Raw genomic sequence first — 21,827 nt, forward strand, 5'->3', positions numbered from 1 at the left:
CTGTGCGAAGACGGCTTCGTCCTACTACAGTGAAGCCTCCCGAGGTCGACGCGAAGCGGAACAAGAAACGCAATTAGGTGACGTTAGTGAAATTTGATGCGAGTGTATCCGCTGAAAACACTGTATTCGCTGCCTGCAGCTGTAGGAAGCGACAGAACTTGTCTCGCAGAGAAGGTCTCATGTTGTGAGCCTTGAACCTGTATTCTTGTGTTGGGGTGCGCTGCAGCACCGAGAGCAGTACACGGGCTCATTTACGAATTGGACATAGCGCGCTTCGGCCGGAATTACTTTTCCGCCAGCCTGTAATTTTCTCTGAGCTCCCACCCACCCTTTCATCTTTAGTCCCAAGCTTCACGGACACCTCACGGAAGACCAGCTCCAGCAGCCTTGGGGCCAGGGTCGCACTATTCACGATGCATACACGCATGCTGCTAGCCCCACGTACGGGTGCTGCTGCATTGGACCGCGACCTCGGCTGAACGCGATCCATGAGTGCGGAGACCGATTCCAACCGCTCTCCGCAACACATTGCCAAACTCAACTACCCAGATACCCTTCCTCATACCATATCACAAGATGCGGACAGTCTCGGCGCTAGCTTCGCCCCTGCGGAGATCAACACACGCAACGGCCCGCCAGAGTGCGCGGAGATGCTTCTCAAGCTCCCACAACCTGCAGGCTACATGGGGGTTCATAGGACTGGGACGCATGGGTTAGTACTATGGCAGCTCACATGACTATCATGTACTGACATCCTATACAGGTTATCCCATGGCGAAGAACCTCAGAGCGAAGATACCGGCTGAAGACACACTCTTCGTGCACGATGTCAATACCGCAGCTACAAAGCAATTCCTCGAGGAGCATCCACAAGGCGTTCGAGTTGCTGAGAACGTACGAGAAGTCGCTGAAAAAGCCGTGCGTATACCTTTTCCACTACATCGAGCACTCTTGTGATGAATTAATTGTTCTATCAATGATCTAAGTTGGGGGCCATTCGTGGCCCTTCTCCTGATTACACAAAAATTATAGCCAATCCTCTGATGCTTTAAACACAACACACCTTCTCGTCAAGTACTTCGAGTGCAGTCCACTGACAGTGTTGCAGGAAACTATCGTCACTTCGTTGCCAGAACCTAAGCATGTCAAGGCAGTCTTCAAGGAGATGCTGGAACCAGCTACTCTTCTTTCAGACAGCTCCATCAACAAAGGACGTTTCTTCATCGATTGCTCAACCATCGATCCCATGACCTCGGGTGAGGTGGCGGAAGCTGCTCACTCCACTGGTCAAGGAAAGTTCATTGATGCGCCGATGTCTGGTGGTGTCGTTGGTGCACAGGCTGGTACGCTCACTTTCATGATCGGTGCGCCACCTGAGGCAGTCGAAGGTGCCACCAAAGTCCTGTCATTGATGGGTCGGAGAGTGGTCCACCTTGGCGGACCAGGTGCTGGTCTCAAGGGCAAGCTTGCAAACAACTATCTGCTCGCACTCAACAACATTGCGACTGCAGAAGCAATGAGCATGGGTGTGAAGTGGGGCCTTGATCCCAAGGCGCTAGCTGGTATGATCAACACAGCGACCGGCAAGTGCTGGCCCAGTGAGGTCAACAACCCTGTTCCCGGTGTCATTGAGGGCGCTCCTGCAAGCAGAGGCTACGAAGGAGGGTTTGGCATAGGCCTCGCCAGCAAAGATCTCAAGCTTGCATTGAAGGCTGCTGATGAAGCTGGTGTCAAGCTTGCGCTGGGAGAACCAGCAAGAGCGCTCTACGATGCTTGCGAGAAAGCCGAAAACTGCAAGGGCAAAGACTTTTCAGTAGTCTACAGGTATCTTGGGGGCAAGGAGTAGACAATAAGACTTGGATCGACATCAACAACCGCTTCACACATGATATTCTTCCCTCGTGATGTACATCTGATGAATTGGACAGTCGTACCTATTGTGAAGACCCTTGGAGAGCGAACAGGGGTTTTCGTCGTCCTTGTCTGTGAAACGTGTGCCATGCAGTGGTGGGAGGAGCGGAAAGCTTTGGTTAAGGTGGGAGGAAAACGGGAACAGCACTGCAACGCATGTCGAGACACAGAGAAAGAAGAGACACTGTTGTTACGACTAGAAGTGTATACGCCATAAAGTGACTTGAGACCCAGTACTCCATGATTCGTCCGAACATCAGCCCACAACTCGACAATCGATGCTGCAGCGCTAGGTGCGCTGCAGTAAATCGAGACAGTAATACATGGATGGAGAAAGTCAGTGATGAAAGATGCCCACAGCCCTTTGATCCCATAACCCATTGACATCCAGACCGCAGACCCAGAATGACAGACATCCAGTACAGCAAAATCCTGCGACCACAGTTTCGCAAAAGTAGACCAGACAACGCGAAACCAGGCTCAGATCCGTAGTGCAAAACAGCAGGGTCGCAGGACAGAATCAACGCAAACATCGGAAGTAGAAGGAAAGATCATGACAGAGCAAGACGAAGGAATTGCAAACGCCCATATCGCACACAAGGGATGATGGATCATCCTGAACAGAATAGGCAGCTCAGAGGTGGGAGGGCCTGTAATCGTACATGTACGAGTCGTATCGTCGTGAGTCATATCGAGCAGAGAGGTCGGAGAGGTCATAGAAGTCGTTATCTGGAGTAGGGCTTGTTCATCAGCGCGATTTCGCGCGCAACTGTTGCCCACTCCAGGTCGCGGCGAAGAGGCTCATTACGTCGTTGACGCTGGTACTCTTCCCACTTAAGAAGTTCGTAAGTGAATCGAAGGTGTGGTTGAATTATAACATTAAGTCGTCGTGCCCGAACAAAGCAGCTGGAATAAGGTTAGTCTAAGTCAAATGGAAGACAGCTCGTTACTTACTAGGCACGAGGGAAGGATAGGCCCATCTCGTTCATAACTTCAGCAATACAAATCGTTGCAGAACGCGACACGCCAACACGACAATGCACTAAAGTAGCGCCTCCTTCTTTCTTGCCTGCTTCTACAAAAGGTCAGCTATGCGAGTCTCAGCGTGGAGTCATGCCACTCACCAATGAATTTCAGGCAGCGCTCAAACTCGCCCCAGAGCGGGTCTACGCCATTGTCCTGAACTCGGTCGACCATCAGGAAGTTCTCGGCAGGCCAGTCGAGCTTCTTCTTGACGTCTTCCGGCCAAGAAAGCGGTTCTCCAACACTCAGGATGCGGTTAATGCCCATAGCGCGGAGGAGCTCCGGGTTGTTAGCGTGTCCAAGGTTGCCGAGGTACATGTAAGGCAAGATCCGACTGGGCAGACTGCCGTCGAGCTTCGAAAGCCAGCGTGGTTCGGAAAGATTAAGAACACTCTGGTTGAAGCGAGGGGAGTCTTGAAGGATCCGAGGTTGGATCGCTGTTAGAAGGGCAACATCCGAAGGGTATGCGAAGAAGTTGCGGCCCTTGTCGCGATGCATTTGAATCCAAGCATCGTGAACAGGTAGGCCTTCCGCATACATGAAGTAAGCCAAAGCCAGAAGTGTCGTCTCGGTATAACCATCGGTGCAGTGTATCAAAAACTTGCGTGGCGCAGCAATGTCGTCCATCTCTATAGCTTCGTCTTCTTCTTCCCGTCGTCGCTTCGACCGCCGGACCTCTTGTGGGTTCGCCAGCTCGTACATCCACTTGCACATTTCCATCAGGCCGTCAACTTCGCCATGCGCCCATGTAGGAGGCATGATGCTTCCGGATGAGGGAAATTCCATGTGCAGGGTAGACTTGCGGTGAACTCGTTCCAGACCCATGCGGAGGGCTCGGAGCGAGCGCGATTCGGGTACATGCGCAAGATCAGTCGCTTCAATCAGCATATCGTAGCCTTCTTCTCCCATGCAGTCCGGATGCAGTGCTTGATCAGGCGTTGGTCCCAAGAAAACGTTGTTGCTGATCTCAGTTGCTTTCGACATCGCACTCATCTCATATCGTTCCCAATAGACTGCATGTTCATGTCAGCAATGGGTCATCTTCTGTTGCATACTAACTTACAGAAATCGGCGATCTCTCCTGTCATGTCGCCAGTAGAATTAATAGCAACTAGCTTCGGGTACTTCTCCTGCATGGACGCAAAGGGATCTAAAGTTGTTAGTTTTGCACACTCGAGAGTAGTCACTGGTCGTACCTGAGAGCATGAACGTGTTGAACAAGCAATGCGGAAACCCGTTCCTTGCTTCATACTGCCTCTGCGCTCTGGAAATCTTCTGAGCTAGCGCAATTGTGTCTTGCGGCTTGGTTTTGTGGTCGCCATATACTATGATGTCAGACACCATAGCCAGTTTACAGGCCTGGATCTGGAAGTTGCGCACAGAAAAGCCATCCTTGGGGTCACATTCAATGAACCTGGGAGTATCAGAAGACACCGATTCCAGTAGCTCATCTGGTGCAATTGCGCCCTTGAGCTTGGAAGCTGACAGATTCCCGCCGGTTTTGACGACAGTAATACTGCGAATGCATCTGGGAACTTTCCGACCGCTTCTGCGACGAGAAGAGAAGAAAGCAAGTTGTATCTGATTCTCGGAGTGAAGACCATGCATCCACGGAAAGACTTGGTCGGGGTTCGGAAGCGGCTGCGTTGCAATGTGCTCTAGGGCCTCCGCCATGCGATCCGCTGTGATGGTGTACACGGGCGGGTCATCGGAGTAGAGTGAACAGTATGCATCTGGTGGGTATGTGATTGACGAGGTTTCAATAAGACTGTCCTGGCGCGGGGGCGATGCTGGGGGAGTTGCAGGGAGTCCACCAGGAGAGCACTCCGGGATGTGCTTGTTGGGAATGGCAGTAGGCGTACCCCGAGAAGAGGTGTTGAGCGACAGGTGCGGTGGAGGTGTCGAAGAACGACCGGGCATAGAAGGATATCTGGCGACAGCAGCAGCCATGTTGACAAGTCCAAGGCTTGGGGATTAGAATGTGGTCGAAGGCGCGCAACGTGTGAAGGGCCTGTGGTGGGCGAGGAATCAATTGTGCAGGCTCCTTGCAATAGCAATAGGCTGGCTAATGGTGATGGTCCCTTCCCAATCAAAGAGATGCAGCGGAGGGGTCAGAGGACCACCAATGTACAGCAGGAGCGTGCGTATCACGACAGAGTGGAGTGACAGGAGTGATCTGTCGCGCAATGATCAGTACACGGGACCGAAGGGCGTCTTATGCCTCGAGATGTGGGACCTACCGCGATGAAAGTTTGGGGAGACGGCGCACGTTAGTTGTTGAGTTGATCAACAGCCGGGGTCAAAGAGGTAAGCACGAGGGCCGTCGAGAAGTTGCGACCCTTTGCAGGAAGGTACGACCTACAGCGCGACGGTGAACATGATGTGAGGACAGGTGAAGTGAAGAATTGCGGGGAATGGATTGAACTGAATTAAGTCGAGAAGAAAGAAGAAAACATGGAGGGGCGAGGGGCGTCGATGGAGGTTGTAGCCACGGCGAGGGATATGGGCGTCTCTAGTGGTTCCCCGCTATCTGACTTTCCCAGCATTCGACAAGGCGCCGTTTTAATTCACCCAACCCAGCTTCGTGGTGCGCGCCACCATGCAATGCCTGCTCCGACAGCTCTGCAATCGTTGGCCCGTGTAGACGACACCGCACACGGGGCATGCACAGAAGCTGTTCCTGCTCCATGACAGCCGCTGGGATTCGGCAGCATCACGGCGCAGTTGTCCAAGGGCGATAAGGATGCCAGTGGGTGGGTCTGGCAGACTGGGCAAGGATGCGTGCGGAGATATGAGGGCACGCAGTGTGCATGCTAAACTAGCCACTATAGAGCTCACGTCCCGCTAACAAGGACGTCGCCGGCAGCGTGGAATCGGGCTGACAGTTAGTGTGCCATTCGCATGCGGATCCAGCATCATGCCCCACTGGCGTGCAGCTCAGCAATTGCCACCCAACACGCGAGCTTGAAGTCTGGAGCTTCATCGAGCGATTGCCGATCAACCCCGCGTCTTTTGGCACTCTGGAGCCGCCGACGAGACTAGAGTCTGGAGCCTCCTCATGGCTGTCAAACGACCAGCTGCAGACTGCACGCTTTGGACGTACTAGCTAAACACGATTCACGAGGCCACACTGTTTAGTCGACCTCACAACCCCGCATTACGTTGTCGCTTCTTATCGCTTTGCAAGGGAGGCAGACCAGGACCAGGTGTCTGTGTTCGTTTACTAGATCCGAGCCTACTATGTCTGCCCAAGTATTTGAGTCGTAAGCCCCAATGCATGCTGACGCACGGTGAGAAAAACGTTCTGGAGCGCATCCTGTCACGAAGCTCTAGACATCGGTTATCATGACATGTGAAGCGGATTCGTGTAAGATCTTTTGGGTTGGGTTGCTAACCTGCAGCCGGTCTACATGGTGGTGACTGCTCGCGTGCCCTCCGATACTCCTCTTGCTATACATACACGACCGTCGTATCCCATTCAATCATGACGCCCAACTCCTCGCATAAGCTCAGTATCCAAATCCTCGTACGTTACAGATATAATGGAAAGGTATCACTCCGACAGGGTCCATCCCGCAATCCGCGCTCCGCAAGCCAAGACCTATCCTCATACATCAAGCTCGGCTTTTGAGTTCAGTATATCATCGACGATGGAGCGCTGGACAGCTATCCTGTCCTTATCGCCCGCGTCCTGCTCCCTCAACAAGACCGCGAGTACTTCGATCGGCGGGTCGAGATCGAGCCGTTGCGCTCGCTTCCAGCGCTTCAACCGAGCGATTCCGGTGCATGGCTACATAGCGCAAATCGTATTAGCGGTGGACCAAGACGTGGGGGAGCTCTGAAGGCAGGGTGCTGGGTAGTAAACTTACGCCATAGTGCGCGCTCATGTCGAATTCTCTGAGGATCTTCTCGTGCAAGCTTAGAGCCCCCTGATGTGCCCTTGGTGCGCGCCTTTGCTTCTCCTTTGCGGCCCAGTACTTCTTGATCGCTGCATCTGATATGCGCCGTGCTTGGTCCTCCTCTGGTGTACTCTCAACCTCCTGTGCCTTGACCTCCTGTTCTGTTTGCTCGATGATCGCAGCTTCCGTCGTTGTCGGCTCAGTATCTGAGATATCGATTGTCTCCGGCTTGACGTCTTTCAGCTTCGCTTCGAGGAGGTTCTTCTTTGCGCCTTGTGCTTTTACGCCGGACTTTGTGACCCTATTTGTCGTTCCGTGGAATGCGAGAGTCGACTGTTGCGATTTGGCCGCTGGGCCCGATGCTTTGCGTTTGGGTGCCATATTGATGTATTTGCGATCGATATCTGGTGATTCTTAGGTATTTGACTTCGTGATGGTTGCGTGCTATGATGGGGTGGTTGGGTTGAGTGACCTCATTCGATTTGCTTGGCGTCGATCGGGGCGCCTTCCCTGGTTGCTGCAGTGATACGCGAGATCGCGCAGACATGTGACCTCGCATCATTCTCCACCCCCACATCGTGCCGAAACCGCGGGATACTTTGCATGTGTTCTCAGGACTATACTACGTTTTTTTTGGTAAGTTCAGAATTTCTAGACTTTACAAGATCGTAAATCCTGTTAGAACGAACGCGTATACCTGAGTAGACATGAAAGTCCGCGACGAGGACTCTTGACTCATACATAGAACGTGCCATGTTTCTTAGGTGTTCTCTCATACTGACTATGATCTTAGTGCTGGAATTGTACTTCACAACCTATACTCAACAATGACTTCCACGACACCCCCAGATGTCGCCGCCCGCGCGGAGGCTCTAATCCCCAAATTCCATCTGACCCGCCTCTTAAATTCCGACCAAGCTGGCCGTCGCATCTCCCTTCTGGGCACCATAGACTCCAAACCCGCTCTCCTGCTCGCTGAGCGCGCTGCCTTCGATACGAACCCTGAAATTCTAAACAGCTTCTCCACCTCGCTCCGTAACATCAAGAACCTCGGTGCAAATGACATCTACGCGTGGTTCCTCGCAAACTCCAACCCCAGTGACGATAACCCGCCTCCAGACTTCAAACTGAACCTAATCTATCCTTGCACGGAGAAGCACATCAAGAAGTATGAGCAGCAGCGCTTGAGGGTCGTCACCGAGATCCCAGAGATTTACGAAAAGTATGTGAGGCCGTACATGCAGGCACAGCGTGAAAAGGGCGCGTTGAATTGGGTATTCAACATCATTGAGGGCCGGACTGAACAAGAGGATGTCATCTACCGTGAGTCGGGCGAGGAGGGCTTCTTGCTTTTGCCTGATCTCAACTGGGACCGTAAGACGATGGGTAGTCTGCACTTGCTCGGCATCGTGGAGCGAAGGGATATCTGGAGTGTGAGGGACTTGAAGAAGAACATGACGGAATGGGTGAAGCATATGCGGGAGAAGATGCTGGAGGCGACTGTTAAGCTGTATCCTGAGCTCGAGAGGGATGAGTTGAAGCTTTACGTGCACTGTGAGTTGATGGTGAGAAGAGGCCTGGAGGAACTTGCTAACGGATGTATAGATCAACCAACGTACTATCATTTTCACATCCATATCGTCCACGTCTCGCTAGAAGCTGGCAGTACGCAAGCCACCGGAAAGGCTCTGGGTCTAGAGAACATCATCTCGCAACTCGAAACCATGGCTTCTGCTTCGACCTCCTCACCTCCAGGTATGCAAGATGTTAGTTTGACTTATCATCTTGGTGAGAGGAGTGATCTATGGGAGAAGGTGTATCTGCCACTCAAGGAGGGACGAGAAGTCAAGGTGGATGGCTTTTGAGGAGAGTAATATACTTCTTCCAGTACTATAGACCAGTGTATACATCGCGCTCCAGTCCACGCAGCGTTGTACCTTAGAATTCATCGCAAGACATTTCAGCGAATTGCCGGGACTCCCTCCTCTCGTTATCCTCCTAGAACGACTCGGCAAGTGTAATCAGACTGAAACGCAGCTCGCCTCCGCCGGCCTCAGCCTCGCGCTTGAGGAAGCTACGTACGCCCAGGTCAAGAGCCTTTTCGCTCAGGACATCCTCGTCTGGACCCAGCGCACCGCGGTCAAGGGGACCTTTCCGCCGACCGTCAAGCTCCCACAGATGGTTCTTGTCCGACTTGATAAAGCAAACGTAATGTAGGTCGACGTCGGAATCGGCCTCAGGCGCAGCAGTATCACCACCCGACGCAGCGCTTTGATGTGCGCTCTCGAGAGCTTCAGATTCGTAGAGGAGGTCGGCTCGTTCGACAGGTTTGAGGGGTATCGCGTCGTTGACTAGCTTGGCCAGATTCGAGTCGGGTTCTAAGGCTGTTGTCAGCATGTCTGATGGCTGTCTCGGAACCCGGAGGCGACTGACTGATGTGTGCACGGGCGGAACCGTTGGAGACACCGTGAAGTAATCCGATTAGACCACAAGCATTTCCAATAGTCTGCTTATACCAGATGACCTCCTCCTCTGGGCCATGTCCCTGGTATTCCGGCTTGTCCTTGTCTTCCTGCATGCGAAATGTCTCGTATGTCTTGCTGACAGGGAAGACGAGGAGGAGGGCATGAGCAGGTCGAGGTACGAAAGCAAGTAGCTCGGGCTCGTCTATGCTAAAGACATCGTGGAATGCAAGCTTCTCCGACAGACCGAGCTTGTGGACGAGAGCGGACATGACATCGGGATTGTTTTCTGTCGCGCGTTAGCTGGCATGTATGCAGTGTATATGGAAATGTCGTACCCAGAGGAATGAACCTCTTCCTGCCCTTGGGCACATCTGGTGACGACTCGGACGCCATGGTGATGCTGTGTAGAAATGGTGTTGCGGGGAAGGAGAGCTCGACATGTTATACCTAGGTAGACGTGGGGCGCAGGCAGCAAACGACTCGTCATCCAAACTCTCTTTGCCTTCCACAGGCATACCATAGGCTACAGCATCGTCTGCTTAGAACATTGAGGGGTTTCGCTCTGCCTTTTGCATGTTGAGGCCTCGAAGGACTGCGCGCGTCATGAAGGAGAAACGATCAGGCACCATCTGCTCGTGGAGAGTAGTCCATAACACGAGGCATCTCAACCCTCAGCATAACAGCATCATCTTGAGGTGCACTCGACGCGATGCATGCGATGGACACGCGACTTGGAAAACGCGATGGCCTGTGCGGCGACATGGCGGAAGCTTCTGAGCCCCGCGCGGTGACGAAGGACCTGAATTTGACTCACGTGAATCATGCATCTCCGCCGTTGTCCCTCCGCTACGCCCTTTTCTCGCATATTACACATCGGACGACCCCAATTACCACGGACTAGATACTGGCAGCCCGGAGCATCTCTGATACCGCCTACACATCCCCGCAGATCCATAGCCACTGCGCCCAGTAGCTTTACGGCGGATTTCTTTACCCCACTACAGCCACTTGCCCTCAACTTTTTCCAGCGAACCTTTGCACCACTGCCCACCATGACCACAATCGACGAGACCCTGGTCACCTTCCTCAAGACACACGCGCCCAACAACGCCGCCGACGAGACGGACGCTGTCAAAGCCTCGCAGGCCCTCTACCCCGAAGTCACCTACACCGACGCCGAGAAGACGGAACTCAGTCAATGGCTGATCACTGCCTCCCACATCGCCTCCTCCTCTGAGGATGCCGCCAAAGCCTCCGAGCGCCTGTCATCACTCAACACACATCTCTCGAGCCGAACCACCGTCCTCGGCGCAAAGCCCTCCGTCGCAGACATCGCCCTCTACCAGAAGCTCGCACCAGTAGTGTCGAAATGGAGTGCTGAGGAGAGAACTGGAGAGCAGGGATACCATCACATCGTCCGCCATGTCGACTTTGTCCAGAACTCGCCTGTCTTCGGCCTGAAGCTGGACGACAAGGTCAACATCGACCAGGACAACGTTATCTTCAAGATCAAGCCAGTAGACGCAAAGGCCGAGAAGGAGCGCAAGAAGAAGGAGAAGGAGGCTGCTGCTGCCAGTGCCGCCGCGTCTGGTGCTACAGCTACTACTCTGACTGGCGACCAAGGACAAGCCGCACAAGGGGGCCAGGGAGGAAAGACCAAGGCGGAGAAGGCAAAGGGCAAGGCAGAGGCTGCTGGCTCCGCCGTAGCATCTGCAGTCGTCGGCAACGCAGCGGGCGGCTCAGCAGGTGGTGTCCCAGAAGGCGCGCCGACCGAGAAGAAGAAGAAGGAAAAGAAGGAGAAGCAGCCCAAGCCCCAGAAAGCGTAAGTCGTGTATGTATCCTGCGTCTACACACCATCTAACAACACGCAGTGCGCCAGTCGAGAAGCCCCTCTCTCCCGCCCTCATCGACCTTCGCGTAGGCCACATCCTCAAGGCCGAGACCCACCCCAACGCCGACTCGCTCTACGTATCAACAATCGCATGCGGCGACGCTCCCGGCACAGACAACACCTCAGAGTACGAAGGTCAGGTCGTGCGCACCGTATGCTCGGGTCTCAACGGCCTGATCCCCCTCTCGGAGATGCAGAACCGCAAGATCGTCGCAGTGTGCAACCTGAAGCCCGTCACTATGCGCGGTGTCAAGAGCTGTGCGATGGTACTCGCTGCATCACCACGCGTTACCGAGGGTGAGGACAGCCACAAGGGACCAGTCGAGCTGGTAGATCCCCCCAAGGAGAGCAAGGCCGGCGACCGCGTCTACTTCGAGGGCTGGGAAGGCGAGCCTGAGCCGGTGCTCAACCCCAAGAAGAAGGTCTGGGAGATGATCCAGCCAGGCTTCACTACAACAGATGGCCTAGAGGTCGGCTTCGATGTTGGCGTCGTACCACAATTGAGCGGCGAGGGCGCGGATAAGAAGACGGGTGTAGCTAAGCTGAGGACCAAGGACGGTCTGTGTAGCATTCCCACTCTCAAGGGAGGTGTTGTGCGATAGATGGGCCTGGTGGTATACGACAGTCTAGCAAGAATTGTTGGTGCTACATATACTAAGGCCTGGCGGATACATTGAGTGTTCAAAGTAGATAGCATGCCACAAAAGTGAGCCGGTCGCGATTCAATACATGAAAATCGTAACCCCAAAGCCTGCTCAGTCCATCCAATTTACCCTCGATGAAGTAACACATACAAAAATGTCACTCGAAAAGTCACAGTAGTCATGGAACTTCATTATCGTCAAGTTAAATTTCAATTCCTAATGCTCTGTAACTATCCTGGGTATACAAACACAATCGTAAAAACCCGAAGGTATCCTGCAGAAAACAATATAAAACGCCGTCATGCTACATTACGACATCATCCCAGCTATTACGAGAGCCTAATCCATTAGGCTCACAGGGTACTCGTAGTCCTTCTCTGCATCCGTCCCGTGTAGCCTGACCTGGTACAAGCACGTGTGACTGGCACCCCAATTGCTAGTCACGCGTACCATGGCTTTCGAAACGGGTTCGGACGGCTCGCCAGCGAGATCGAACGTCTGGAGGTGGTTGGATGCGTGGATGTTGTATTTAAAGGATCCCAGGCACTTCCAGGCGGGACCGTCGAAGCTGGGTGGTGGCGGATCGCGGCAGGTTACCTGGCGGTGGGAGTAGTAGGGGTTAATGGGCGCGTCTGTCTGGACCCACAGCTCGATGTCGCGGGGCGCGTTGGAGATGTTGCGCGCTGGCATCATGCTCATGGGGACGTGCTCGATTGTGACCTGCTTGGGGGTGACGGGACGTGGGAGTTTGACAGTGAGTTGGGCCTGGCCGCTTGAAACGGGCGCTTGGCCGGCAGAGCACCAGCAGTCGCCTGGCTCTTCCCACTTTGTCAGCGCTGCCATGGGTGGGTTGCGATAAGGGACGAAGGCCCAGCGGCGTATGAGCCCATGGAGTCGACCAGCTCGGTGGTTGTATGTGACGGAAGACATGTCAGGATCGACTACTGCGCCTAGACCAGGAGAGAAGTAGTTGGGTTTGGTGAGGTGGAGCTCGTAGTTTGCGACGAGGTTGGCTTGCGCAAGAGAGTTGAGTCGGATTTGATCCATCATGGTCTTTCGAGCCTCTGCTTGTACCATCGTCTTGAACTGAGCGCTCTGGGCTCGGATAGCTTCGTCGATCTTCTTGTCGACTTGAGCGGTCAAGTTTTCGTAACGGCGCTCCATGAAAGTGACGAACTCATCACGAGAGACGGCCTGTGGCCAGCTCTCAGTGTGGCTGCGTTCTTGCTGGGCCGTGGTGTCGAAGAGCTCGCCGAGCTTGGTCTTGGTCTGTTCAATGTAGCGCGCCCACTCTTTGTCGCCCATGCTTGAACGTGTCTTGCCAGTCAGTGCCATCCAGAAGTCATCCGTGATTTCAGAAGTGCCATCCTCATTACGGCGAACGATCATGACTTCAGGAAGCTCCTGCTTGAGCTCCTCGATTGTCGTGCGCATATCTGCACGAACATCCTCCAAGCGCTGCGTGTGTCGCTTGTCGATGTTGGACATGCGGCCCCATAAGAGGTTATCGTCGCCGTTGTTCTTATACGCTTGAGCCAGTTCAGCCTCTGTGAGTTTGTGCTCGGTGGGAGGGAGGATGAACTCGGTAATCTTCTCATATGTGTGACTGACTCGAGCGCCCACAGCCTTCACCAATCCAGGCGTACGCACGGCTGATTCGGGGAACGGCGTGGCCACCATGGCGGAGGAGATAAGGTAGCTCAACAGCAGTAACCCGGCCAATCCACCAAACGCCCAAATCATAAGCTTTTTCCATTCCCATACCGGCTCGTCAACCTCATCTGGTTCAACATCGCCAAGCCATGCGTTGAGCTCGACCCTGTCCTTTTGGTGCGGGCGGCGTCGCTCTGACTGACGCTGTGACTGCGATGGTGGGCCTTGTTGTTGAAGTCTAGTCTGCTCCTCGACTATTAAATCTCTTACAGATCCTTCATTTTCAGCTGACGGAGCGCGAACAGTAGGCCGCTGTACGTTTGCCCTGATATGGGACTGTCCTTGGATGGGTGCCTTGATAGCATTTTCGGCAGGAGTAGGAACCTGAGGTTGGACTGAGACCCTGTTACGAATAGAACCTTGAGATAACACGGGGGTGGGTCCTTGGGTCCTTGCTCCATTCACAGTACGACTGGCGGGCCTGCGACTCGGTACTGCTGGCCTGACGAACGGATCTTGTGCGCCTGAAGTAGCAGCCTCGTGGGTAATGCCGTTCGACTTTGTGGTGTTGGTAGATGTTGTAAGGTCAGGTTTGCGGGTCGATGCTGCAGGCTTTGCCAAAGGCGAGCCCATGAATGGATCCTGGGACACTAACATACCAGCCTCGTGGGCAAGACCGAACGACTTGGTGGTATTGCCGACAGACGCCGCAAGATCATCATCGCTGTGGTCGAAGTCATCACTGTCGATGAAGGAGTAGCCAGGAGTGACCTTTGACTTTGATCCGGGGTTGCGCACATTGTCGGGTGAGAACTTGTCACTGTTGCGGTTTTGCCTGATGAAGCGCGATTGGCGCTCACTTCCAAGTTCCTCGACACCTTCTTCCTCGTGGTTTTGTTGTTCGCTTTGATGGTCCTCCTCTTCCTCATCGTCGGCGTACTTCTCCATCTGGTTCTCCATAGCCTGGGCGAATCCTGTGGCAGGAGCGGCCGGGAGCTTATCTGGGGCACCAGTACGACCGCTCGCGCCATAGGCATTTGATCTGCGACTGGCGACCTTGGTTAAAGTTGTTGTAGTACGTTTCGCTGCGGCGGAAGCTGTGGCATTGGTGACAACTGAATCTGCAACAACAGAGTTTGCCTTTTGACTGAGGCGATCTGAGCGACGGTTACGTCCTCCAGGCGTGCGCGCCTCCCCATTGGCACGTTGCGACATGGCGGCGATGAGCTCGTCAAGATCGCGGTTGAAATCTGGAAGTGATGTGTCGCCAGCAAAATCGAAACCAAGCACAGGAGAAGGGGGCTGGATTGCTTGCTGAGGTTGTGTGAGTAGTTGGTCGTTGGAAAATTGGGTTGCTGGGGCGGTCATGTAGAAGAAAGAAAAGACGCCAGATGACTGGAGTCGTCCAACAATAGCTGTGAACAAAGAAAAAAGACAGATTCGCAACAATGACAAGACAATAGAAAACAGAATGGGTTGCCCAACTGCTGCCAAGCTGCAGCCAGCTGGCGAAAATTTGCGCGGTGAAGACGAGGTGAAGGTGAATCAGGACGACACGTGCATACAGCCTCGCAATGCATGGGAGAGACATGGGCACATCTCAAAGACATGGGTAGGAAAATCGCGCCAACTTACACCTCGGCCAGAGACCCAACTTCGTCGCGTCCTATTTGCGCGATTGCGGGCGCGTTACGTTCCAACTCTTGCTCTTTAACACTTTCGGTGACGGTATTGTTGATGGCGGGTTCCTGCAGTGGGTCCGTAAACACGTGGACAAGCCTTCACGCGTCGAAGCCGGCAGATGCGCTGTGGGACTAAACTCGATGGAGAAACTTCTGGCGCTCGTTCCTGTGTAGATTGCGACTCGCGATCATGTTCCCAGGATGCGACGCGATGTTGTTTAGTGTGTATTGATGGGTGACAATGAGGTTGATGAAAGTTCGAGGTCGCGCTTTGAGGTGCAAGGGTTCAGCCTGTCCGCAAGCCGCCGCAACCGGTAGGTTAAGCGAGGCTGCACTCCATCCGGCGGTGTGTGACATGGCATTCTTTGACGCGAAAAACTAACTCTTACGAGACACAAGCAGACAGGAGCAAGAATAACAAGCTGGGAGAGATGGAGCACCCCTCAGAGACGACTGGGAGCTAGTGTCTCCGCTACCACAAGACATGGATGATGCATGAAATTTCCGGGCCCAGCTGGAAGCGGAGCACAAGACCCTGAGAGCCACAACGCTTATTCCGCCTGCTCGCATGTACCTGCGGCACCCAAGTTTAGTCCAGAGGATACGTCGTACGGCCATTTTGTGACTGGCGCATGTGGCCAAAAGACGGGGAGTGGCTGGTCAAGTCCACGCAGCAACTCATGGACTGTGGGTGGTTGCTATCATGATCTACAGGGCTGACAGGCAATCCTCACCCGCAATCGGCCCACACTATCACAGCCCTTGCTCTTACAACTCTACCAAATTCGATATGATTATATCGCACATGACAGACACTGTGTCTATCGTCCTCGCAACACATGTTCCCAGCATTTTGGCAGAGCAGAACACGAGATGATGAAGCGATAGCTGAGTGCAACCTGGGGACGTCTCCAATTCGTAAAAACCGTCTGCTGCGCATACATGTGTCTAATTGAAATCAACATGCTAAACATTGGAAGATCGTAAAAGTCTATGGGAAACACATGTCTGGCGACGGCTACGAGAAAGCCAGACCATCCTTGCCGAATGAGGAAATCTATCCGCACGCGGCTCTTCTCTCTCGACTAGTGGCACAGCCCATGAACCCAGCATCTCGTGCTGCCGCGTTTTTATATATCTGCAACCTCGCAATCAAACGCAGACCTCGAATCGCATAAGAGCGACATACCCCTCAGACACATTCTCTACTTCCCATACCTCAAGTTCTCACAATGGTTGTAGGATCCGTTCTCGTCACCGGGTAAGCTACCCCTCCACCCCTCCATGCAGCTTCAAGACAGCACCATAGGCAATGGGTACTAACAATGCCTCAGTGGTACCGGCTACATTGGCTCATTCACAGCCCTTGCCCTCCTCGAAGCTGACTACAAAGTCGTCATCGTCGACAACCTCTACAACTCCTCCCCAGAAGTCGTCAACCGCATCGAGCTCATCTGCGGCAAGCGACCTGCCTTCTACCAATGCGATGTCACAGATGAGGCTGCGCTCGACAAGGTGTTCGAGGAGAACCCAGACATCGACAATGTCATCCACTTTGCTGCGCTGAAGGTGCGTCCATTTGTCGACTACTGTCTTGCAACCCCAAGCTAACACCTCCCAGGCCGTTGGAGAGTCTGGCGAGATTCCTCTGACATACTATCGCGTCAACGTCGGTGGCTCCATTGCGCTTCTATCCTCCATGGTCAAGCACAACGTCACAAACATCGTGTTCTCTTCCTCAGCGACCGTCTATGGCGACGCGACGCGCGTCCCCAACATGATCCCGATCCCCGAACACTGCCCCATCGGCCCGACCAACGTATACGGCCGCACAAAGTCCACCATCGAGGGTGCCATCACAGATACCATCGAGGCCGAGCGCAACAATGCGAAGAAGGCTGGCAAGGACGAGAAAGAAATCAAGAAGTGGAACGCTGCGCTCCTGAGGTACTTCAACCCCGCCGGCGCGCATCCAAGTGGTATCATGGGCGAGAACCCTCTGGGTGTACCATACAACCTACTTCCCTTGTTGGCGCAAGTTGCGATCGGCAAGCGCGACAAATTGCTCGTCTTCGGTGACGACTACAAGAGCAAGGATGGCACAGCGATCCGCGACTACATCCACGTCCTCGACCTAGCGCGGGGCCATCTCCAGGCGCTCAACTACCTGCGCGAACAACAACCCGGTGTCAAGGCATGGAACCTGGGTACTGGCAAGGGCTCAACCGTCTTCGAGATGATCAAGGCCTTCAGCACCGTTGTAGGACGCGACCTGCCATACGAGGTTGCGCCACGGAGACAGGGTGACGTGCTCGACCTCACAGCGAACCCAACACTTGCGAACAAGGAGCTAGACTGGAAGACAGAGTTCACACTGGAGGATGCTTGCGCCGACCTTTGGAAGTGGACAGAGAACAACCCAGAGGGTTATGAGCAGCAACCACCAAAGGAGTTCGTCGACGCGCTCAAGAACAAGAAGGCTTGAGCTAGGGGAATGAGGGTGAGAGGGTATGTGCTTTCTAGGAAGTGACACCTGCATTAGCATCTTAGAGATGAATGCTGAAGCGTTATATTTTACATAGATAATGCTGGACATAATAGTTGAACCAGATAGGGGATAAACGCAAACTTCGATTACTTCAACATTACGATATGAGCTCAGACTACCCCCAAATCCTCATCATTATTAAACTTTGGAAAAACGTAACGTTCAAAATGTATTGACACCAACAGCATGATAAAAGAGAAGCAGCTAAGCCGTGACTCGTACCTGGCGTTATCTCCAAACACGAATGCAGTATAAAATCTCGCGTTCGCCAGATACTGCCTTCCCTCACACCTTGCGTCTTTAATTCCTCGATTTTCCGAAAACAGTTGGAAAAGAAGGACATGTGAGAAGACAGCTTCTGGTCAAGGAAATTCGAGTTCACACTGCCATGTGTGGAGGTGTTGTCTTACAAAAACTCTTTACCAAAAAACACCCACTCACAAGCCGATGTGTGAGATGTCCAAAAACTTCTGGCTCAATAACGATGCCAAATCCTCTCTTTTCAGGGCTAGCTCTAGCATATCGGGGGGAACATATAAACTGTTCCTCTGATACCCTATCTCACTTCTCCCCACTTGCAACATCAAAAGGTCAAAAAGCCAAAGTCCCAGATGACAATCCCATGGAGTGGAAGAGAGGGGCGGATTTCCAAAACAAAAGCTTGTTTTGCTTCCATCCATTTCACCCTCATCAACTTCAGAGACGGCGCCAAAAGCCAGTTCATTCTGATCCATGTCCACCTTTGCGGTCTCCAAAATAGTAGCTGTATAAAAGAGTGTTCCTCCTCTTCTCTTCCTACCTCTTCACACCTCCGGATAACTCGAGGGTTTATCCAAAATACATACAGCACCTTGGACATGAGACTGTAAGAGGAGCAACACATCACACACGATCGCGTTCCCAACCATTTTCCTTCAATCCAAATAACTCAACAAAATGAATCATGTTTTTGAAGTGTCAGATTCGGGTATAACATTATCAAACATGTGCCACTGCGGCATCCAAAATCCAGCTCCCATGACAACTACATGACTATGCGAACGCTCAAAACAAGGCCGAAGCTCAATCGATGCATTCGCGTGCACATTCGCATCATCCTTATCACAATCCCACCAACGCCTACGCAATGTCCTCAATCGGGCAGTTTGGATGCAACACGTACACCACCTTGTCGTTGCCCTCAGCCTGACCCTGTTCATCAGCGAGTCCTTCACCCCGAATCAACATGAGGTATTGTTCCTGTGGATTTTGTTAGCACACAGATCATCAAAAGTTTCATGTGGTTTTGACATACCTTGACAACCTTCTTCAGCACCTTCTTGGCGAGTGCCCTCTCCCTCTCCAAGTCCTCTTGCGTCTCCATTTCGTTCTCCTTCTGCTCAAGGTACCAAATGAGCAACTCTTCCTCTTCGACACCGTCTTGCGTCTCTTCTTGGTCCTCGTTGACACGCTTGACAAACATATTCCGCATAGCGACGTACTTGTCGTGTGTGATCTTGGTCTTCTCACGCGGCGCAACGGCTGGAGTCGCTGTTCGGTCTCGAGAGGCATCTTCCTGGTCGTCCATCGGTGCATCGGCCTCTTGTTCTGCGGCGGCGGCCGCGGCGAGCAACGCCTCATCATCATCGTCCTCAACTTCGACGTCGTCCTTCTCGACTGAGATAATGGACTGACGGAGAAGGTTGTATGCCTCCTTGACGAACTCGGGGGTAATGTCGCTGACGCAGTTGGCCTTGGCGATGGCCTCTGAGAGACGAATCATACTCTCGAGTTGACGGACAGTGATACGGTAGCTGTTGCGACCAATACCACCTTGCGCATCGTCTGCTCGTAGCTCCTTGTACTTTTCGACGAGCGTCTCTCTTGCCTCATCAGTAAACTCTGGTCTGAATGTCCTTGCGAACCGGATGTAGCGCTGCAGCTGCTCAGTGTTGAACTCTGGGTCCACAGCTTCGTCTCTGTGCTGGTGGATACCAACAATGTGCTCGGCAAGGTGGCGATCCACAGCCTCGTCGCACTCGTCCAACACTACGAAGAACAGATCGAAACGTGACATGATAGGAGCAGACATGTTGACGTTGGCACGTAGCGTTGTCTTGCGGTTGTAGCGTCCACCGACGGGATTGGCAGCTGCAAGAATAGAGGTTCTGGCGTTGAGCGTGGCCTGGATACCGGCCTTTGCAATGGAAATGGTCTGCTGTTCCATGGCTTCGTGAATAGCGACTTGATCGGCGATGTCCATCTTGTCAAACTCATCAATAGCGCAGATACCGTTATCAGCAAGCATGAGCGCACCGGCCTCAATTGTGAACTCTCCCGTCTCCTCATCCTTGACTACTGCAGCTGTAAGACCAGCAGCCGAAGACGCCTTACCAGATGTGTAAACAGCGCGAGGAAGGAAGCTGCAGATGTACTTCAAGAACTGTGACTTCGACGTCGAAGGATCACCAACAATACAGATATTGATGTCTCCACGCAGCGCCATTCCCTCAGGTGTCTCCTTCGACACACCGCCCATCAGTTGAAGGAGGAGTCCCTTTTTGATCACTTGGTGGCCGTAGACCATGGGCGCTATCGAGTCGACCAATCGCATGAAGATGTTGGGCTTGTGTACCATGTCCTTGAGATCCTGGATCTCCGCAGCAGTCAGGGTACCGAGATACTCCTCTTGTGCCTCTTCGCCGCTTGTCGCATTTGATTCAATCTGGCCCTGGCCAAGAGAAGCGAGAATATTGCTGGCCTGACCTGTCAAGTGGTGGTTGGAAGTCTGGCCTGGAGTAGAGTGATCTGGCGAGACCATGCACGCCAAGAATGACATGCGGTATGTCAGGTCGCGCACACCAAGGGCTTTGAGACCGCTGACACCCGACCCTCCGACGTCGTTGCCTCGCGTGGTGTTTGCTGTATCTCTCTGCGCTTGTGGGCGCACACCTGGTACGCGGAACTGGCTGACGTCTGGGATGACGATCACTGTGCCGGTGAAGATACACTTCTCACCGGCCTTCGCTCGATCCACCATCTCTCCTCGCAAGATGACGTCCATAGTTCGGGGCATACTGCCAGTGGGTATCTCTGAACTGTTCTCCTGAATGCGCACTTTCTGCCAATCTACGAATGTCGACTGGCGAATGTCGAGACGCCAGCCCTCCCTGTTCATGCAGGTTATGTTGGGACATTGTGTCGGTTCGGTGTATTTGAAGGTTTGTTCGATGTTCGGTACGACGGTGTTGCAGATCTCGCATACGAAGGTGGCCATTGAAAGCTCTGGCCGGACCTCAGATGTTCGTGTTGCCGTGCCAGAAATGGAAAGCAAGCTGCCGATTGATGTGGTGCGTAGCTGGCGAATACGGGAGACGAGAGGGAGGTTGTAGAAAGCCAGGGTGAACAGCTTGTCCGTCTGCTGGTTCGAGGTCTTCTCGTTGAGACTCTCATTTTGACTCGTAGCGTTGCCGGAGTTTGATGTGCCTGCAGCAGAGGCGGTCGAGGCAGGCTGCTTGTGCTGGCGGAAGTACTTGGGCTCGTACTTTGCGATAAGGTTGTGGAGTGACCGGACCATATACGGCAGGAAGCGGTAGTATTCGCTCGCAATGGCCGCGGCAAGAATGCCATCTTCGTGCCTGAGCAGGTGTGTGTAGTCGACGTAGAGGGTAGAGAGTCCGTACAGTCGCATGCCCCGTATTTGGGCGATGTAGTACTTGTCTGTGGTGGGCACGGCGCTCGATGTGGGAAGAGCTGAGGAAGATGGGTCTTCTGTGTAGCTATCTTTTCGTCAGCATATTCGACAGCATGAAGACTGCTGTCATGGAGCTCACTTTTCGAGGAACTCCTGGAACCGCAACGAGAGCGTCTCTCCCGTCACGTCCACGACCTTGGGGATGTCTGTTCGCGGGGCGTTTGTGCGCCTGCCTGGTACTCGTGCTCCGATAATCTCGTCATCAGGGTCTCCTTCGACATCGCTGTTGGCGCCGGCGCTTTCAGAGGGGGGTCCGCGGGGTCTCGCAGACGAAGATCGCATCTGCGGTGTCCGTGCATCGTTGCCGTACGCGCTCGAGGGAGTGGGCGCGGCATCCGAATTGAGTGCGAGATCTAGTAGGGACGACATGGTGTGTGT

The 21,827-nt window shown here is 53.5% G+C and overlaps 9 protein-coding genes across 9 annotated transcripts; 4 read left to right on the forward strand and 5 right to left on the reverse strand.

Moving 5' to 3' along the window:
• Positions 1–708: 708 nt before the first annotated feature.
• J4E90_005413 (uncharacterized protein) lies at positions 709–1,846 on the forward strand (the record flags this gene model as incomplete). The annotated part of the gene is made up of 3 exons (XM_051434966.1): positions 709–712; positions 764–918; positions 1,109–1,846. 3 exons carry the CDS (start codon positions 709–711, stop codon positions 1,844–1,846), a joined length of 897 nt encoding a protein of 298 aa, XP_051290990.1.
• Positions 1,847–2,636: 790 nt separating this feature from the next.
• J4E90_005414 (uncharacterized protein) lies at positions 2,637–4,884 on the reverse strand (the record flags this gene model as incomplete). Its single annotated transcript, XM_051434967.1, has 5 exons — positions 2,637–2,817; positions 2,866–2,986; positions 3,036–3,947; positions 3,998–4,084; positions 4,131–4,884. 5 exons carry the CDS (start codon positions 4,882–4,884, stop codon positions 2,637–2,639), a joined length of 2,055 nt encoding a protein of 684 aa, XP_051290991.1.
• Positions 4,885–6,541: 1,657 nt separating this feature from the next.
• On the reverse strand, positions 6,542–7,214 carry J4E90_005415 (uncharacterized protein; the record flags this gene model as incomplete). Its single annotated transcript, XM_051434968.1, has 2 exons — positions 6,542–6,724; positions 6,804–7,214. 2 exons carry the CDS (start codon positions 7,212–7,214, stop codon positions 6,542–6,544), a joined length of 594 nt encoding a protein of 197 aa, XP_051290992.1.
• Positions 7,215–7,660: 446 nt separating this feature from the next.
• J4E90_005416 (uncharacterized protein) lies at positions 7,661–8,698 on the forward strand (the record flags this gene model as incomplete). The annotated part of the gene is made up of 2 exons (XM_051434969.1): positions 7,661–8,387; positions 8,439–8,698. 2 exons carry the CDS (start codon positions 7,661–7,663, stop codon positions 8,696–8,698), a joined length of 987 nt encoding a protein of 328 aa, XP_051290993.1.
• Positions 8,699–8,831: 133 nt separating this feature from the next.
• On the reverse strand, positions 8,832–9,691 carry J4E90_005417 (uncharacterized protein; the record flags this gene model as incomplete). The annotated part of the gene is made up of 3 exons (XM_051434970.1): positions 8,832–9,211; positions 9,267–9,584; positions 9,634–9,691. The coding sequence occupies 3 exons, from the start codon at positions 9,689–9,691 to the stop codon at positions 8,832–8,834; spliced, it is 756 nt and encodes a 251-aa protein (XP_051290994.1).
• A 659-nt stretch (positions 9,692–10,350) lies between these two features.
• On the forward strand, positions 10,351–11,791 carry J4E90_005418 (uncharacterized protein; the record flags this gene model as incomplete). Its single annotated transcript, XM_051434971.1, has 2 exons — positions 10,351–11,120; positions 11,170–11,791. The coding sequence occupies 2 exons, from the start codon at positions 10,351–10,353 to the stop codon at positions 11,789–11,791; spliced, it is 1,392 nt and encodes a 463-aa protein (XP_051290995.1).
• Positions 11,792–12,172: 381 nt separating this feature from the next.
• On the reverse strand, positions 12,173–14,854 carry J4E90_005419 (uncharacterized protein; the record flags this gene model as incomplete). The annotated part of the gene is made up of 1 exon (XM_051434972.1): positions 12,173–14,854. The coding sequence occupies one exon, from the start codon at positions 14,852–14,854 to the stop codon at positions 12,173–12,175; it is 2,682 nt and encodes an 893-aa protein (XP_051290996.1).
• Positions 14,855–16,400: 1,546 nt separating this feature from the next.
• Positions 16,401–17,653, forward strand: J4E90_005420 (uncharacterized protein; the record flags this gene model as incomplete). Its single annotated transcript, XM_051434973.1, has 3 exons — positions 16,401–16,429; positions 16,503–16,737; positions 16,790–17,653. The coding sequence occupies 3 exons, from the start codon at positions 16,401–16,403 to the stop codon at positions 17,651–17,653; spliced, it is 1,128 nt and encodes a 375-aa protein (XP_051290997.1).
• A 1,182-nt stretch (positions 17,654–18,835) lies between these two features.
• Positions 18,836–21,818, reverse strand: J4E90_005421 (uncharacterized protein; the record flags this gene model as incomplete). Its single annotated transcript, XM_051434974.1, has 3 exons — positions 18,836–18,955; positions 19,011–21,474; positions 21,529–21,818. 3 exons carry the CDS (start codon positions 21,816–21,818, stop codon positions 18,836–18,838), a joined length of 2,874 nt encoding a protein of 957 aa, XP_051290998.1.
• Between the last annotated feature and the right edge of the window lie 9 nt (positions 21,819–21,827).

This window comes from Alternaria incomplexa (assembly GCF_024043165.1).
Source record: "Alternaria incomplexa strain BMP 0042 chromosome Unknown scaffold_7, whole genome shotgun sequence".
Taxonomy (NCBI): Eukaryota; Fungi; Ascomycota; class Dothideomycetes; order Pleosporales; family Pleosporaceae; genus Alternaria; species Alternaria incomplexa.